Source organism: Lampetra fluviatilis, chromosome 3 (genome assembly GCF_964198595.1).
Source record: "Lampetra fluviatilis chromosome 3, kcLamFluv1.1, whole genome shotgun sequence".
Classification (NCBI taxonomy): Eukaryota; Metazoa; Chordata; class Hyperoartia; order Petromyzontiformes; family Petromyzontidae; genus Lampetra; species Lampetra fluviatilis.
The window spans coordinates 4,500,764-4,520,026 of record NC_136277.1 but is presented as its reverse complement, the minus strand read 5'-3'; the positions used below and the strand labels follow the sequence as shown (position 1 = coordinate 4,520,026).

General features: G+C 45.4%; 1 protein-coding gene across 3 annotated transcripts in view; it reads left to right on the top strand.

Moving 5' to 3' along the window:
* The window catches only part of LOC144951786 (uncharacterized), a 225,781-nt gene that overhangs the window by 176,956 nt on the left and 29,562 nt on the right, over positions 1-19,263 (top strand). For all 3 annotated transcript variants that reach the window (XM_078882163.1, XM_078882164.1, XM_078882165.1), the window contains exons 35-45: positions 994-1,024; positions 1,164-1,230; positions 1,909-2,027; positions 2,859-2,969; positions 3,900-3,963; positions 4,754-4,869; positions 5,025-5,135; positions 7,829-7,898; positions 14,886-15,001; positions 15,168-15,278; positions 16,714-16,767. In XM_078882163.1, the coding sequence (XP_078738289.1) occupies positions 994-1,024; positions 1,164-1,230; positions 1,909-2,027; positions 2,859-2,969; positions 3,900-3,963; positions 4,754-4,869; positions 5,025-5,135; positions 7,829-7,898; positions 14,886-15,001; positions 15,168-15,278; positions 16,714-16,767 (970 nt within the window). The remainder of the gene's footprint in view (positions 1-993; positions 1,025-1,163; positions 1,231-1,908; positions 2,028-2,858; positions 2,970-3,899; positions 3,964-4,753; positions 4,870-5,024; positions 5,136-7,828; positions 7,899-14,885; positions 15,002-15,167; positions 15,279-16,713; positions 16,768-19,263) is intronic.

Sequence of the window (19,263 nt, the reverse complement as noted above, 5' to 3'; positions counted from 1 at the left end):
TGCTTCACCACTACTCAACTCTCTATTTGACATGCTAGTATTCTATAGACGTGACACTCACAGCATAGTAATATACGAGCGTTCTATTGCATAACACAGCACATTATTCTTCATTGCACATATGCCAAAATGAAGACACTTCAGGCAATATGTACTATGAAGGGCCATTTTACCCGAAATGTCATCTATTACACTTTTTTCCCTTTGCACATCATCGCCAGTTGATGAATGTGTTGAGTGATTGTTATTTGTGCTTGTACACCACTGCTAATGCAGTATCACCAAATCACTTGTTTAGCATTATACATGGTTCTACTGCAGTGACACCGCGTTTTCATCGTTTGTTATTCTTTTCCAGTGGCACTCATGGAGTTTTAATATTCTCATATTCTACAGTACGGAAACAGATTGTTAATATTCTTGCATTCTACAGGCATTTGGACATTTACGTTTTCTGGGCAGGTAGCAAAATGTATTTCGAAAGAGAAGATATCCAATGTAAATCATTTATTACAATACACAATTCATAAGTTGGGAGAAAGCTTTACAATTTAACATTATTTCAAGAGGTTCAACTTACCTGACTTTACATCTTTGTTCAATCTAGATAAGGGAGTTTTCTAAAGGTAAACCAAGATGTTTTGGCATTTGGATACATTTGTAAAACTTTTTTATCGAGATTTAAAATAGCTAGAAATCAGGCTATGTGCAACCTATTCCGAATTTTTTTTTTCATATTTTAAAGTTGTCTCCACCGGGCAGTGGTGGCTCATGCCTGCAATATAGCACTGTAGATGCAAGGGTTCGTGGATCTCACAAATGTAGTGAAACTCCCTTCCCGTGGGCGTTCAGGTGGTGCCATACTCTGGCTCACGAAGAGAAAACGGTACAGGAAGTGTGTATGAATGACGCTCTATAAAAACGATATCTTGTTGTGTGGATTCAATGCATTGGTTCTGTATTAACACGAATACGTGTGTTGTCTCTCTTTAGCTTTTGGAAGCCCTGGGCAAAGAATCACAAGGTATCTTTACAGTTGTTGATGTGTCATATCAGCAGATGTTTTGTTTGAAGGTGATTAACACGAATACAGCATGCTACAGTGACCAGACGTGTTTTGCTGACAGCCATTGCTTTTCTGTTGTAATTCCATCCATGAACAGAAACAGAAATGAAGAACAAAATGAATGAAATGGCACGAGTTGTGAATGACTTGAGGAAGCGATCCCGGTATGCTGTACGATTTTTTTGTTCCAGTCACTGTGTCCTCAAGCTGTCAGATATTAATAGGCTCTGAGCAGTTTTAAATCTTGGGCAATACATTAATTCAGTAAGAGTATGTGCATGCAGTGACTAGAAGGGTATAGGAAGACTTAATTTAGAGAGGTTCTTATGGGCAGAATTTCCAATTGTACCTTGTATACTATGCTGTAAATATCAAATTCACGATGTAGCAATTACAAAACACATTTTTTTCTAACTAAAGGAATAAAATAAAAGTCACCAGTAAATTAAGTAGCATCTAGTTCAACACTTAACAATAACTCTGTCACCAAACCACCACAAAACACGCATATCCGGTTGTAAAATTGGATTAGGACATACCATGTGAATGTTTTGCAGTTGTGCTTTATAAATGTATGGTACTGTTAAGGGGAACGTTTTGAAATGTCAAGGTGACTCATTGCCGTTAAAATTAACAGCATGAAGCAGCCTCTGTATGCGTTTTCTTCAGAAACTGCACCTGCCTCCCACAAGCAAACATACCTGCTAAAAATCACAAATATCATAAACTTGACCCACCTTTAAATTATTATAAGTTGTCACGTTTTGTCTGAGGAAACGTAAAAAGATTATGTTTTTGGAGTGTTATTTACAATTGCAGTCATGATGTACATGTATTTTCAGCTTTGACGACTCTGCAGTGCACATCTTGACCAGTCTGCATGAGACACTGACAATTGCAAATTTAAACGTGGAGGAGAGAGTTGCCCTAAAGACATTCTTTGTCAAGGCTGGTGGCCCAGGTGTGTGGATTGCAATATTTATGTGACTGTGCACCTTTACTAGTGAATATGTTCAGGATTTAATCTTATTCGCACATTAAATATAACTGTAATTGCTTGTGAGAGTTACAAATAATTGTTTTCCATCATTACTAGAGAGTTGGTCCCTGACAACGTGCTAACTGAGGTCTGCTTAAGTCAAATGGTGACATTTAATTCACAATCTTCATATTTTGTTCATAATAGAGCAATTAATGTTTAGTTGACACATTACATGGTATAATGTATCAACAAAATTATCACTAAACATAGTATTAGTTAATTAATGTACACATGTATTATACTTTACTGACCGTTCAGTCTTGCGGAATAAAATAATTCAAGAGTAATTTTATGAAATACCAATTCTTATCATCTGAATAACACTTGATTGTATTACAATTTAGCACCACACATCATATGGTAAATTTAGCATTCAGTATTTTTGTTTTATGTATCAGGATAAAACAATGTAATGATAAATACAGGAAGTCCCCGGGTAACGTAAGTTGGTCTTCCGTAACCCGAGGACTGCCTGTAATGGTAAAAACAAGTATTTAAAAAATTTCAGTAGATATACTAAGAGGTATCTGTTATTACAATGGAAGGTTATGGAAAATGCATGGAAGCTTCAAATTTAGAAGGAAGTGATCAACTATGTGCAGTTGCGATTATTTCTAAAGCACATTTTTGTTGAGGGGTTGGTAATCTTGCTGCATATGATCATACGTCAGATATCTTATGCAGTACTCAGTTTATAGAACAACAATCACACGTCGTGTTTGGTATTCCTAAGACGTCTCGTTCTCACAGAGCTGTTTGAGAAGATCAGGAAGTCTCCATGCTCGGACGGCTCGGAGTTTGCCCTGCACACGGTGACAAAGCTCATTCTGGAGGTCATGACCATGGCAGCTGCAGAGCAGGGTGAGTGCCAGCTGCTTCGACAAGGAGCAGTCTTGCTTTTAGTCCTTTAGTCTCCAACTCGTGGCCTTGGGGGTGACTGTCTTCATGGTGGATTGTGGATGCTCAGCCTGGTTCAGTGTTTTGGAGCTGCAAAGTTTCATAGCAACAAAATATGGTAACTTTATTATTGAAAGTATATATTTTTAATGTGGCAAATCTATAAGTAATTATGTCTTGTTGTCTGTGTGTAGTGGAAATACCAATTGCCATTATAGTACTTTCCTAAACACAAGTCAGTCATACTTTTCTTCAACCACCATCTGTCCACTGCTGAAGTCCTCCCCAAGACTCCACCCTCCCTCATGGTCCTGTGATGCTACAGTCCATGTCACTCCTGCACATGGACTAATGCTATTGCTCCACCTCCACAGTAGTCATCCTCTGTTGTGCATTTTCTACTTTGGCTGCCACTTGGTCACCAGCCTCATCCTTTGGCCATTGTGTTTTAGTGATATGTCCTGCTACTCTAAGCTAACATTCTAAAGGCACTCATTCTGCGTGATAATTACGATTGTTTTTATGTTATCATAATCAACACGATCGGATTAGTACAATGAACCTAACTACCCGAGTTCAATTCCCAGGCACGGTTAAAGTCAGGGGTGAGCGATATCTGAACTGCTCCTGGTCCTGGCCCTCACCCAACCCTTTACAATGGCCAGCATGGAGAAGTATGGTCCAAACTACCCTGAATGAAAGGTGTGGGGGAAATCTGCATCCAACAGTGGACTGGAAAATGACTGTTTTTTATAATGATTGAAAAAATCTTAATTTGTATCTATGGATTGGAATTTTTATTTTGTATTTTAAGAATGCCATTGCTAACATTACATACAGGAATAGTGCTTGCTTGTGTTTATTAAACATCACTGTGGTGTTTGTCTATTATAGGCCTGGATATGAAGAAACTGGAGCCAGTGAGGGAGATGGTTCGAGACCTGAAGAAGCTGTCCAGGTGAGAAGCCGGTGGCTGCTGTTAAGCACGTGCATGCCTTGCAGCCAGAGAAGGGACTTGCAATGATGGTTACAGTGGCCTCCTTTGGGGTTTGCATGTTCTGGCATTCATCTCTTGGGCAGGACACAGTGCTAGATGGGATGATGGCCGACAAGGAGAGAACGTGTCCAACAGAATGACCACCTTGGAGATGGTGCAATGAAATCAGCTTAGGTGCAGGAGTAAGATGGCAATTACCAGACTAGACTGTGATGAATGGCAACAGCATATGGTACAGAAGGCTTCATCCAATAGTGGAGATACAATGGCTGATGATACTATCCTGATAAAAGCCATTGCTACATTTTAAAACAAATAAAATGAAATAGGTTAATTGGTACATATACTTTGCTGGACAATTATAAAAAGAACTGTGTTTAAAATATGAAATGTTACACTATTTTAAAATGTAATTAAGTTGCTTCGACTTGACATAGAAAGTTTTCTGTGCTCTGCAAGCTGGGTAGATTCTGATTCTCTAACCATGGTAAACATGAGGATACCTGGAATTTGAAAGAGTTTTCTGGTGGCATTTTTCAAGTTACAGCTACTGTGTGCTTCACATAAAACTCACAACAGATCCCACAGCACCTTACTCAAGTGTTACTACAGACATACAAAACTGTTGAGATGTTATTCAGGCTCTATCAAATGAACTTTCACACATTTTTCAGATCATTACAAACTAATATTTCTTCACTACACCAGCAGCATTGCCATCTAATGTATTTTAACCCCTTTCCACGGACAGATTTGACTACTCGACAGTGCAGACTCTGAACAGACTGATTGAGATGATGACATTTAACAGCACAAAGAGTGAAAGGATCGCAATGAAAACAATATTTGTGCAGGATGGTGGTGCAGGTGAGTGCTGACACATTGACAATTTTTGTGTAGGCTTATTTGAGATCTATCTAGTAACAACCCGGAGTAATATAGATACAGTCTGAGGATGAAAATGAATGAAGTGAATTACTATGCTTATTCATGATCTCATGGAATCTGTGTGGGGTTCCCAGAAATTCTCAAGAAGATGCAGGAGTCTCCCTCCCCAGACGACTCAGAGGCACCAATCCAGATGGTGACTGAGCTCTTGTTTGAGCTACTGATGAGCTTCATAAAAGAAATCGGTAAGAAAAATAATCGGTGGTCTTCTTGAGTTTGCTGCCTCAGGGGAGGTTCTTTTTTCGAGATGCCTCTGTCCTGTCTCATCTTGTGATTTCCATATCATATTGACACATAGCCACATTGTTTCAATTCATCAAGCAGCACCTTCCTCTGTCTACCTCTTGACCTTTCTCCCAGTATCCTTCTTGAGCTTCCTTCAGCAAGCCCTCATCTCTGACACCGTGCCTAATCTATGTCTCTGATTTTCCCTGAATTCTTCCAATTTCACTTCTCTTTCTGAACCCACTCTTAGGCTTGTTTGTTACACTATCTTTCCAGTAAGCTGATTTATTCATTTGACGCCACACCCACATCTCTAAACGTTCCAGTCTTCCCTCTTCCGTGTCCATCTGTGCTGAAATTAACACTGCACTACACACTTGGGTCTTTACAATCTTCTTCTTTGGTTCCCTGCTCACCCATCCATCTCACTTGTTTTAGCTGTTTACCATCCAGTGATATTTAACCCAATTCTGCCTTTGTGTGATTTTCTTGATTTTGGTTTATTACGATTCATATTATAAGCTCTTGCTGTCCCATTCAGAATCAGCCATTGAGGGCTTTGCCATCACAGCACCTGACTGACTTTACCCTTTGACCCCCAACATTTGCTAATCTACATTTTATTCACCATTTGCACACATGTGTAATGACAGGGTGCCACCTGTCAGCCTGAAGGGGTAATCGTGGTTATGGGCAAGTTATGTAATGACTAATTATGAGGGGGGCGTATCTGGGGTAAAGGTGAAAGGTGGAGTCAGTCGGGAAGCTCCGGGAACCTGCTTAAAGGATCTGGAAAGGGGCATGGCCGGAAGCAGGGCTTGGCCGCGCCGGGAGGTATATAAGGGGGTCCGAACCAGAGGTTCAGTGCTGTTGCGGGTCCTGGGTCCTGGTTGCGTCACTGCTCGCCGTCATCTCTCTTCGTCGTCCGATCTTCTGCAAGGCTCTTATCGTCGCCATCGCTGCGCTAGTCAGACAGCTGTGTAGTTGGATGCCGATGATGGGGTTGTATAGAAGGGTCGGCTATGTGTAGCTATGTAGAAACGTTGGTAAATGTATCGCCCAGTGCTGTGCTTAAGCGTGAGAATAAATAAGAAGCCGTTTACATGACATGTCTCGGAAGTCACTCACTACACATGTTTAATATTGGATATAGTGAGCATCCCTGTCTCAATCCAGTTCCCTTGATTTCTGCTTTTGACTCTTTATCTGTGACTACCATCACAGCTGTCTGCCCCATTACAGTGACTTAATCAGCTATCTGTCCTCCCAGTCTACTCCAGTGTTATTAAGCACCCCTAGGAATTCCATCCAACCAATTCAACATGATCTCAAAGTCGATTAAACACTAACAGATTGTGGTCGTGTTTCAAACTTCTGAAGAATACACAAGTCACAAACATGTTTTTAAAATGCTTCCACTCTCATATTTCTCCCTCCTCAATTTGCTGCATTTGCCTTGCAATTTGCCATCCAAAAAGGGTTATCCCTCTTGTGTATGTAATTATTGTTTTATCGCCTTCACTTCATTGCAATGTAAAGCGATGGAATCTATCAACAATAAGCTCTTCCATCACTTGCAGGACCTCTTCTGTCATACTGGACATCTGGGGAAAAGAGCTTTATAGCTCATCAGATTACACTGGTATAAAGATTCTGATTCTGTATAGAAATGGCGAAATTTACAAGGGTAGAGGAGAGTTTAGATTGCCAGTCCAGAACATCATTGGGTATGGAATGAACTCTTGTCATCTCACCAGATTGTTGGTTGTTGGCATCCTTCACGTGGTCCTCCCTGTGCAGTGTGTGCTTATAATCAGTGATATTTTCGTGTCATTGATGTGTACGCCAGTGTAATGGAGACCGAACGTCGCTCACCGACCTCCTAATAATAATTGTAACCATTACAATATTGTTCCAACAGTATTAGATCACAACAAATCATATATTTTAAAAGAAATTATACAAATTATAATGGCAAAGCAGTGATAATTGTAGCAACATCAATACCAGCAGCAGAAATACAACCAGCAGCAATACACAATAACATTAAAAGTTGGCTGTTGACCAATTGTTTTTCGGAGCAAAATGTTTTGCCATACAGCATTTCGAAAACTACCCATATAGTGCAGTTGACTTGTTTGCTGTTCGCCTGGACAGATTTGAAGCATTTTTATTCATACAGTAAAACCTTGGATTGCGAGCATAACACGTTCCGGAAACGAGCTTGTAATCCAAAGCACTCGTATATCAAAGCACTCGTGTATCAAAGCACTCGTATATCAGTTGTGATCACGTGATGCTCGGCAGACAAAGCGTATACACGTACTACTCGTATTGCAAGACCTCGCTCGTTTATCAAATTAATATTGATTTTTAAAAAATGCTCGTCTTGCAAAACACTCGCAGACAAAGTTACTCGCAATCCAAGGTTTTACTGTATTTGTCTACATTTAATTTACTCCATTTTCATTTGTCCCCATATTTGTGGTCTATATTACAAAAATCTACTATCCTTAGGTTATTAAAATATAACGGAAACCCAGTTATCAATTTTTTAAAATAAATGTACCTACTTGTATGTAACTGCAGACTGCTGTGATGCTGAAATAAACGATCTAAATCATCTGTTGCCTTCTATGCTGTACTGTTACAGATTCAGAATGGGATGACGGTGCGATTGAGCCCATTATAAAACTTGTAACTCACCTGAAGAAGGAATACTGGTGAGTAGCAACTACACACATGCATTTTGAATGCTTTAAAACCTAGTAGTCATCAGCAGCCATGATCTATTGTCTGCTGGATGAAGGCCTCTCCAAGCCATACACATCTCACTGTCTTGCAATACAACGAACCATCTCAGCCTTGTATTATTGATGTCTTCCTAAATGTACGTTCACTCCTTTGTCTGAACACTCTGTCGTTATTCTAGACCACTGGCCATTATTGCTCTTGTTAATTTGCACATTCCCTTCCTGTCGTGTCCTATAACTGCTGCCACTGCTGACAGTATTGGGCTAATCATGCTTGTGTAATGTGAGGTTATATCCGGGTCGTTGACAGATTACAACTCGTCACGATGATTGGCTCTGCCGGTCCTGGTCCATAGCCAATGGGGGGAAGCCTAGGGGCGTGGCCCTGATGTAATTGAAAGGTGACAGCTGTTTGTAGAGGATTGGTTCTGCTGGCTTTAGCCACAGCCAATGGGGAGACGAGTCAGGGGCGTGGTCCCGGGAGCCTACGGTGGAGTCTGGAAGATTCCATAGAGGCTAACCACGATTGGTGGAAACGTACCACGTAACCCGGGTATTAAATAGGGGTGGAGACGAACAACACGTGGTCAGAACTGGAACGAATGAAAGGGAGAGGCCACGCGAGAGTGGGGGTCCAGGCTGCCACGTGGCTGCGCGCGTCTCTCTCTTTCTATCCCTCTCACACTGTCTGTCAGCAGCGTGGAGGAGTGCTGTAACGAAAGCCGAATAAAGACCAGATTCCAGAAGTCGCTTCAACTACCTTTATTACACTTGTAAAGAGTTTCTTAGCTCAATGCGCCTTACAATCTGTATTTTGATCTGTATTTTGAGTGATCGTGTTATATTGTCTTGCTCTAAGAGTAATTTTTCTCATTGTCGTGAAGCTGCCCAACCCCAGTCTACTGTTCCCACCCTCCACTATCTACTGCTGCACGTGCAAGCTCCCACCCCTTCCACCACTACCCACTCATGCTCTCTCAATCAGATCAACTTGCTTTAGCCGAGAGGTTCCAAGTCCCATGAGAAGGGGCAGGGGCCTAAAGAGGAGGGGGGGGGGGCAGGAAATAAAAACAAATCTGCATAAGAGAGGAGTGCTTCAACTGTGAATGTCCATGCTGAATTAATTCAGGAAAGTGTAGTGAGTCCAACTGAGTCGCAGACATTGTCTTGGGAGCAACACTATTTATTTAGAAACTTCAACATAACATCACACAATCTACAATCGGGTATCGAATGCCCATTTAACCACGCTATGACAGAACTAGACATGGTTCACTATCCCGGCCCGGACCACAAGCTGGGTCCCGGACCGCGTGGCTAGAGGCTTCTTCTCCCCGACGTGGATCTTCTTCACACCAGCACATAAAGAACCCCGAGCAACTCACGGGGGGCCCCCGTTATATCCCACTGGGCTGGGGCTGGCTCCGCCCTTCACCCCGCCCACCTTCCAGATCTTTCGAGCTCTTTCTCCAAGGCTTCCGAGAGCTCCTTTAGACCACGTGACCACCCACGGGCACCTTTGAGCCACTCATTGGCCAGTTGCCTGGCCCGACAGTTAACACTGGCGACTTTGCACGCCTCGGAAAGTTTTTCGATCGTGAACCGAATTGAGTCAGAAATTTTAGACACCTGGGGCGGGCGCGGCCTGCAATTGGACATCGATGGGAGGATCATATTCTCTCCCATACATCAAAAAGAAGGGAGAGTAGCCAGTGGACGCATGAGGGGTCATCCTATAAGCGGCAAGAACCGCGGGAATATGCAAATCCCAATCGACCTGTGACTCGCTGACCAAGTGACTCAACATGGAGGTCAGAGTCCGGTGTAGGCGTTCGACCATGCCATCCGTTTGCGGGTGGTACGGCGACGTGCCTAACTATTTCATCCCCAGCAAATCGCACACCTCAGGCAACAGCTTGAAGGAAACATTTTTGCCTTGATCCATCAAGAAGTGCTCAGGGGCACCCTTATCCAGAACATAGCCATTGAGGAAGGCCTCAGTAACAGCCACCGCCGATTGATTCGGGAGCGGCCAAGCCATAGGCCAGCGTAAGAAATACTCATCGCCCATGAGTAAGTATTTGTTTCCATGCGCAGAAGTGGGAAACGGTCCGAGGATTGCAGCAGGGGGAAGCAGGATTTCACTGGCGGCTTCCGCCGGGCACAATGCAAGCAGCCCGCAAGTAGATCCTCGACGTCGGAGGCCATGGCCGCCCAAAAAAATCAAATTTAAAAGCGGCCAGCGTCTTCTGCACCCTGAGGTGCAACAGCCATTTATGCACAGCCCACACAACCTCGCCAAGCAGGGCGGTAGAGACAGGTCAAGCCGGCCAGTCGACAACGACCCGAACTAGAAAAACAAGCGCACTCTCTGGGCGTTGGCAATCACGATAGGGCATCGGCGTTCGTATGGCGAGAACCCTTGTGATATGTGACATTGAATGAAAAATCCTGCAGGATTTCGAGCCAGCGTGACAATTGACCGGAGGGCTGGTCCACACGCAGCGCGTACTGGAGCGCCGCATGATCGGAGCGCATCTCGAAGTGTCGCCCGTACAAGTATGGCCGATATTGTTGCACAAAAACCACAATGGCTAACAGTTCCCGGCGCGTTCCACAGTACCGCTGCTCAGGCGGACACAGCACCCTGCTGCCATATGCAACCACGTGCTCCATGCCATTTACGACTTGGGATAACACCACACCAATGCCCGTAATACTTGCATCCGTGTCCAAAATGAACGGCAATGAAAAGTCGGGAAAACGCAGGGGAGGGGCGTTAACCAGCCCATCACGAATAGAGCGGAACGCAGCCTCCTCCTCCTCCCCCCAATAAAATGTCTTGCCCTTCGTTTTCAGGACGTGGAGAGGTTTAGCTATAGACATGAACCCCGCGACAAATCGGCGCTAATAAGAGGCAAAGCCGATAAAACTGCGCACCTCGCTGGCCGAGGTGGGGGTCGGCCACGTCCGAACGCAAGCAGTTTTCTCCGGGTCTGTCACGATTTACGATTCGCTGACTATGTGGCCCAAGTATCGAACAGATTTTTGGAGCAGATGACATTTTTGGGGCTTGAATTTCAGTTCGGCCGCACGTATTTTAGCGAAAACAGCCCGCAGGTGATCCAAATGCTCATCGAACGTGCGGCCGAAAACAATGATGTCAAGGGTGGGAAAGAAACGCGCGCCCACTAGAGCGTCCAACGAATCATCCATACGAGGTAAGGGGTATGCATCCGCGAAAGAAACTTTGTCAAGTTTTCAGAAATCGACACAAAAACGCAGACTACCGTCGTGCTTCTTAACAAGTACGATCGGAGCACCCCATGGAATGGTGGACGGCGAGATGATATCCGCGGCCAACATTCACCACCACCGCACGAACGTGTTCCTTTTCGGCCAGACTCAGGCGGTAAGGATTCTGACGAATAGGGGCGGCATTTCCCGTGTCAATATGGTGGCTCAGCAGGGACGTGCGACCTATATCGAATTTACTTTTGCTAAAAATGTCCGAAAAGTCCCACAAGAGCGCTCTCAGCTATCCCATTTATCCCGCGGATAAATCGCCGCATTCCGAGCACAGCTTGTCCTTCCATGTCTCATCCACATCCCGAGGTCTGTGAGACCGAACGCCGACCCCGACATTCTCCACGACATCCGGCTCCGGACATGCTGGAGATGCGTGAGCGATCACGGAACCCTCCTGAATAACCGTAGTGTCCGACCCGGCATTAAGGACTTCAATAAACGGTGCCTGGTCCCGGGAGAGCAGGGTATGAGCCGCTACGAGTGACATCCCCCGACTAAGCTTATTCTAGGGGCTCAACACAATACCGTCCCCCACAGTGTGCGCATCAAGCGGTTTACGCAATCGAAGGGGCACCAACATTTACGCGCCGGGCAGAATCCGCACCGTTTGGCACGCAAGTGCTTGCACCGTGGCGTTAGCAGAATACATGTGGGTCGGAGACGGAAGAAATGCCATACGCCGTCCCGACGGCAATTCGAAACAGACCTGGTCGATACAAATCTTCAGGGGCATTTTACCGAGAAAATCAGTCCCCAGCAAGCACGGGGGACAGCCAGGGCTGTAGAAACCAAAACATGGCCCGACAATGACACATCGGCAATGCGCAATGCAACCGAAATTCGGCCGATTATCCCCAACGATCCGCTGTTGGCGGCGAAACACAGAGCATCCACCGGCTCCAAAACCTGACACCAGGGGGGCAAAATGTTGTAAATTAGTTCGGAAATAATGGTTGAAGACGTGCCGGTGTCAACAAGCATGCGCAGTTCAACCCCTTCAAGAAACCCAAGCACGGCCGACGACCCCGCCGTCGCCGCGACTACGCGATGAGCCAGCTCCGACCACTGATCTGGTCGGAGCGGCCGCACGTCGCGAACATGCACCGACTCCCTCCGAAACCACGCGCGATCCCGACGCACATCGGACCCCCCCGATGGATGAAGTGATCTCCGGGGCCGAGTGTAAGGTGCACAGCGACTCGCCTTAGAGAGCAGGGAGTCGTAGAAAAGCGGACGTCCCGGGGGCCACCGTCGAGGAACCCGGCAGCCCGACTGGACGTGCCCCGGCAGGCCGCAGTTGTAGCAAGTGGCCCGCCCGCCGCCGGACTGGGACGAAGCAGACCGCACCCGCCGCCGGTCGTCCTGCCGCTGATCTCCATCCTCCCGACGATCGCCGCTCCGCTGATGCAGCGAGCACGCGGGACCAGGCTCCTCATCCGCGTGGGCCCCGGGCTCTGCATTGCAGGGTCTGCTGCGCCTGTATGTACCTGGCGATCTTAAGCAAAGACACCTCCCCGTCCTCGGTGGGAAGCACACTATGGAGATCCTTGGCGAGTCCCAACATCTTCTCGAGGACAAAGGCTTCAAAGCCATCATGGTCCATTCTCGGGAACGCGGCCTTCGCCAGCAACAAGAGCGCACTTCTGTAGGCGAGAGCCGACTCACCATCCCCCTTCCGCCTCACGGCGAGCTTCTGACGGGTGTTAAACGGAGGCTCGAAAACAGCGGCCATCTGGTCAAACGCCTGCGTGAGGGTGGACCTCTCGGACAGTGGGATGGCGAGGAACGGCACCAAAGCATCACCGTCGAGGGCGGCGGGCAGCACCTTCAGTGTGCCTGCCTTCGACCATCCCGCCAAGTCGGCATTTGTGAGAAATTACCGCTTAAATGCAACCCAATCGCCGCTGGCAGCAACATATTACTTAATGAAGGGCAGCCGACGGCGGAGCGATTGGACGTCGATCGATGAGGACGTCCCCGCTTCAAGCTTGGCGGGCTCAGCGCTCCCCGCCGGCAGCAAAATGGCGCCCGCAAGCGCGGGCAGCAGCGATGGCGCTCCTGCCTTTTGTGAAATGGCGGCCGAGTCGCCCCGTCCGGACAGCTCCGCCGCTCCCTTCTTCGCCGACGAGGGCAGGGAACGCATTTTTACGAGGATGGAGGACGCCGCTTGGAGGAGGTCAGCGAGACGGCCGTGCGCGTCCCTGACGAGCTCCTCCAGTGAAGGCGAGGTGCCCCGACTGCGCCCTGCTCCGCCGGCTCCTTCCTCGGCAGCCGTGGGCAGAATCAGCTCCTCATCGTCTCCGTCATCCGACGCCCGTACACGAACTCTGCGGCGCGTAGACATGACTTGTCTACCGCTAGCTACAGTCTAGCCAGTTGTCCACTTCCGACACCAGTTGTAGTGAGTCCAACTCAGTCGCAGACGTTGTCATAGGAGCAACACTATTTATTTAGCAACTTCAACAAAACATCACACAATCTACACTCGGGTATCGAATGCCCATCAAACCACGCTACGGCAGAACTAGACACAGTTCGCTACCCCGGCCCGGACCACAAGCTGGGTCGCAGACCACGTGGCTAGAGGCTTCTTCTCCCCGACGTGGATCTTCTTCACACCAGTACACGAAGAACCCCGAGCTCCTCACGGGGCCCTTGTTATATCCCCCTGGGCTGGGGCTGGCTCCGCCCTTCGCCCCGCCCACCTTCCAGATCTCGCGAGCTCTTTCTCCAAAGCTTCCGAGAGCTCATTTAGACCACGTGATCGCCCAGCGGCCCCCGTCCACCGGTGGCCCCCCTCCAATATCGTCCAGTCACGTGTCAGCAGGTCAACCAGGATATTATGCCCAAACATAACCCTGGATGGCTGACGCTCCCTCTCGCTCCCTCACCGGGAGCCCACACCGCACACTGATTGCGGTGCCTCCGCGCTGACCAGCGCTCACCCAAGCCCCGCTAGGGCTGGTACTACGCCCCGTAAGCAGGCTACACATAATATCAACACGTTATCCGCCGTGGCTTCGTAAGCCCGGCACCACAGTGACAATCACAGTGACTACAAAAGCATAGAATCAAATGAGCGCAGCAGGCAGCAAAAATGTAATGCTGCAGCTGCAGCCACACGCTAACTAGTTCCTTTCAGTGACCTGCCCTTTCTTTCCTTAACACTCAATATGATGTTCCTCTCTCTATCTTTTCATACAATTCCAAGCATGCACCTCTCTACGCTGTTGTGCACTTTTAGTTTTCTTGAAGTTTATTTGTAAATAACAATGTCTCTGAGCCTTATGTAATAGCTAGTCATAAAAAGTTATTTCAAACTCACTTGTTTTGATTTACTGTTGAGTCTGAATTGATTGTCGAGTCACTTTTGGGATTGTGGAGGCAATGCTAATGTTGCTCGTCTAAAACACGTTAACGCATCTGCCTGAGGATAGTTTCACAGAGAGCAGAGAAGGAAACTGTAGAGCACTGCATGTGTTGTTGCACCTGTACTATGCTGCACCACACCATGGTGGCACTAGTACAGCATTGCTCTAATCATTCTTTGCTCACTGTTGCAGTATGTTTGTCTATTGGCTGTAATTTAGCTAGCACATTTGGAAGCAGACGATGTGGTTAACTTATATGCACTTTCCTTTCTGACAGCTTTGAGCGCAAGACAGTTGAAGTGCTCAAAACCCTTCCTGCCATCATGAACATTGGCCTTCCCATGGAGGTGAAAATGAACATCAAAGCAGCCTTCCTGCGGGCAGGAGGTGCCGGTACGTAAACATTGCATGAGTGCCATCACTGGTATTTTTAAATACGAACTTTATGTTACTTCGTTTTTTTTATCAATGTAGTATTAGATTACTCGTCTGGTTTCAAGAAAACCAGAAAGCGTGGCTCTGTGTGTGATCTGTAACCCCACATGACTCCATTTTCCAGATCTGTTCAGGTCTCTGCAGCAGTTTCCTCCTCCAGGCAGCTTTGGAATCAAGCTGCAGGAAGCCATGGCAGATATTTTGACAATGATGATGAATTTCTCTGCAAAGGAGAGTAAGTCATGTTTCATTTTATCTTGTTTGAAAACTACTACTAAAATATTTGTTGTGTACATACATATGGATGTGTATTTGAGGCACCACGGTGGCGAGATGTTCACTACCTCGCGTGGTATACAGGAGGTAGTGGATTAGATCCCGACCCCGACGCTGTATAATTGGAGTTTGCATGTTCTCCCCATGGTCGTGTGGATTTTTCTCCCGGTCTCCGATTTTTGTCTCAATATTTATAAACATGCGTTTTGAACATTTGATTGCTATAAATGTCCACATAATAACCCACTTCGTTGAACTATAATTTGTGGCCAGGTCTCTTCTGAAAAAGAGCTGTATAGCTCAGTGGGCTTTACCTGGTAAAATAAAAATAGTTTATATTTGTAAAGTCTGAGCTCAATAGTAGTGAAGTGACTTCTTCATTTCCTCGTGAACATTACATTCGCTGTGCTGAGAGATGAACATGGTGTTATACCTGCAAATCTACTGACAAGAGTTCATGTAATTTTACGAAAGAACCATTTAAGGTTAGCGGAGTCAATGGACTTCAAACTACATTCACATGAATCGTCAAAACATATACTCATGGTATTGAGCGTTTTGCTTTAGTCGTATGGCTTTCACCCTAGGCTGCTCGGCTACATACAGGGCCGAGTTTAACCTCTTTAGTAACATTCATGTTTTATGCAGCGTTCTGGTGCATGTGTAGTTTTATGGATTGTGGAGTAATGTTACGGAGTGTACATCCTGTGGTCTGGAAAGATTGTAATAGTTTAACATTAAATTGTGTCCAAAATTGTGTCCTACTCTTATAACCTCCATACTTAACTTTACAAATCTACATGTCATGCCTTCATACAATAAACATTTTCACATGTAATATACACACACACTTATAAATTATTTCATCCAGGAAGAAGTTGTATCTCATTTTCATGGAAGTCCAGTCCTCACAGGGGAAGAATACATGTGTACACAAATTATTTATTATGGGAGATTTATAAAATTGGGAATAACACTGGCACTGCTACTGTTGAAAATAAAGTCACAATGTAGCTACCACTTAAAACAAACATTTTCTCTTTTAATTTTTTGCATTTAACATGTTAACTACTATGTATTTAAGTACTGTATATCCGGCTGATTTTTTTTTGCTTTGGTTAGAGAAATTCATTTATAATCAAAAGATTCTGAGTTTTTGACTCATGTTAGCCTATCATCTATCTGGGGTCAATAAAATTGACACTGGGAAGTGAAGAGAAGTTTTCCTATTGAGTGATTGGTCTCCATCTTAGGATTATAGATTCCACCACTTGTGCAGTGCCCCTGTATTGCACGTTGGCTCTGAATTGATATTCCGTTGTGTGAAGAGATGTGCATATGCATGCCATGAAGCTGAGCTGCCTTCCAACCTGTTTCTTCTTCTGCTCATTTAGCTCCAGCTCTAGCAGGCATGTGCGGTGATCTTGAAGGCCTCCTCGACTTCAACGGTATGGTCCAGCATGTCGTGTCGGCAGTGACTAAAAGTAACTCTTGCAGCATCAGTCATTGAAGTGGTGTTCATAATAATGCATTATTAACATTCGCATTGATGTGTGTTGTGTCATTTAGATATGAATTCATTTGGAAATTCATCGCTGCCTAATGACAGCAGCATATTCATTGAACTCAGAGATGCAACAAATCTTGCGTCTGAGTTTCAATTATCATTATAAAGTGACACGTATTTGGCTAATTTAATGGTAGACTACCATGGCAGCAAATTTATCAGAATGTTTCCCAAAGGTGTTATAACATGACTAATCCATCACTCCTATAACCGCTGTAATGCCAGGGAAAGACTGGCACTTGTTCATTAGAATGCACAGACTCCAAGTTGCAATGAATTGGCACCCAACACGCTACTGCTTGGGTTTGCAAAACCACCCTGGGGTTGTTGCCTCTTATCTACTGTCGAAAGCTGCCACTAGTGGTCCAAGGGCAACCGGGCCTTCTGCTGCATGGCTCCCCACAAGTGGAATGGTCTCTCCAACCATATCCACCGCAAGGGCACTGTCGATATTTTAAAGTCACAATTGAAAACTGACATTAATACCTTGCAGCACTAGACCAATAACTTGGTGTAATATTGTTAACGCACTTTTATATATATATACGTACTTAGGTAAGTGTTGAAATTCTAGATTTGAAGCTTTCGTGACTGCAAGGATTCATATTCTTAGGTTTTTTCGGTAAAGTCACGTAGGTAAAAAATTATAATTAAAATGAATAAAAGTAAAATTAAAAATAAAATAAAAATCACGACATTTCGGAGGCAACACAAGCTTCCACATTCAGGTGGAACCGTCACAGCACGATAGCTGTATCAAGTGAGATGAATTCCAAGAAAACAGTCCTTGTATATATACTGGTTGAGGGTGGGAGGAGCCAAGGTAGGCCCTGAATATTATTTTTGTGAGGTTCGGTGCGGCTGAAGCACGCTGTTAGGAATGAGCCTTTGTTGTGTAAACTAGGTGCGGATGATGTAAAGGTGCGTGTCACCCCTAAATATATACCAGTAGAGGATGTGATTTCTCAGATTGATGTAGCCCTCAGAGGCATAGGACACATCCATGCGGATGTGGCAAGAGCTGAAATAGCCACTATTCTTAAGAATGCTAAGAAACCCACTAGTAACATTAGCAAAAACGAACGCTCTGAACTCGCGGACCTAAAAAAGAGAGATGATATAGTCATCCTCTCGGCAGACAAGGGCAATGCCACGGTCATCATGGATAAAGATTCATAAAACAAAATCCTGGACCTACTTAATGATGGGAGTTACTCCAAAATTAAAAACGATCCTACTAACAGCCTAACGACATAAACTAACAAAATCATCACGAGTTCGACTTCCCTAATCGAACCAACCAAACGTCCCTCTCTAAAACCATCGGCGGCAAGACCTCCCAGACTCTATGGTCTTCCCAAGATCCATAAAAAAGGAACCCCGCTACGACCCATCGTGTCGACGATCAACTCTCCTACCTACAAACTGGCCCGGTTTCTATCAGATACTCTGCTTCCCTTCACAGGCAAGACCTCTTCGGCAGTACTCAACTCAACCCAATTAGTCTCTATGGTCAAGGACATGGTACTATCTCCTGATGATATCCTCGTCAGTTTTGATGTAGTATCTCTGTTTACCAAAGTCCCAGTACTTGACACCCTAACAATAATTGAGGACTTGGTCCAACATGGATTGAATTCGGATGTACCTGCGCTGGTTAGGTATTGCCTCACCACACTTATTTTACCTGGAATGGCACCTTCTACAAACAGATTGAGGGTACCCCTATGGGCTCCCCCTTGTCACCAGTGATAGCCAACATGTTCATGGAAAAGTTTGAATCAGACGCCATCCAGACATCCACCCTGCATCCTTCCCTGTGGAAGAGGTATGTGGATGACACTTTCGTCATTTGGCCACATGGCCTCCCAGCATTGAACCTCTTCTTGGACCACATCAATTCCAGACACCCATCCATCAGATTCACCATGGAAGTGGAGAAAGATGGTAAACTACCATTCTTAGATATTCTGTTTGAGAGGAGACCTGACGGATCCTTGGGACATTCTGTCGACAGGAAAGCCACCCACACAGATTCCTACTTGAAACCTAATTCCCACCACAACCCATCTCAAAAGAATTATCTCATCAAAACGCTATACCACAGAGCTCATGGCATTTCTGACCAACACCACCTGGCCAGTGAATTAAGACATGTACATCGGGCCCTCAGGATGAACGGATACTCTGACCGCACCATCCGCCAAGCTGTTTCTCCCACCATACAGAAACAGCCACATGAAACTCCGATCAAAACTATCACATTGCCATACATAGCAGGCATGACCAAAAAGATCTCCAAAATTCTAAACAAACATAAGATCCAAGTCCGATTCAGTACAGTACATAAAATCCGTGATCTAATTCCATCTGCGAA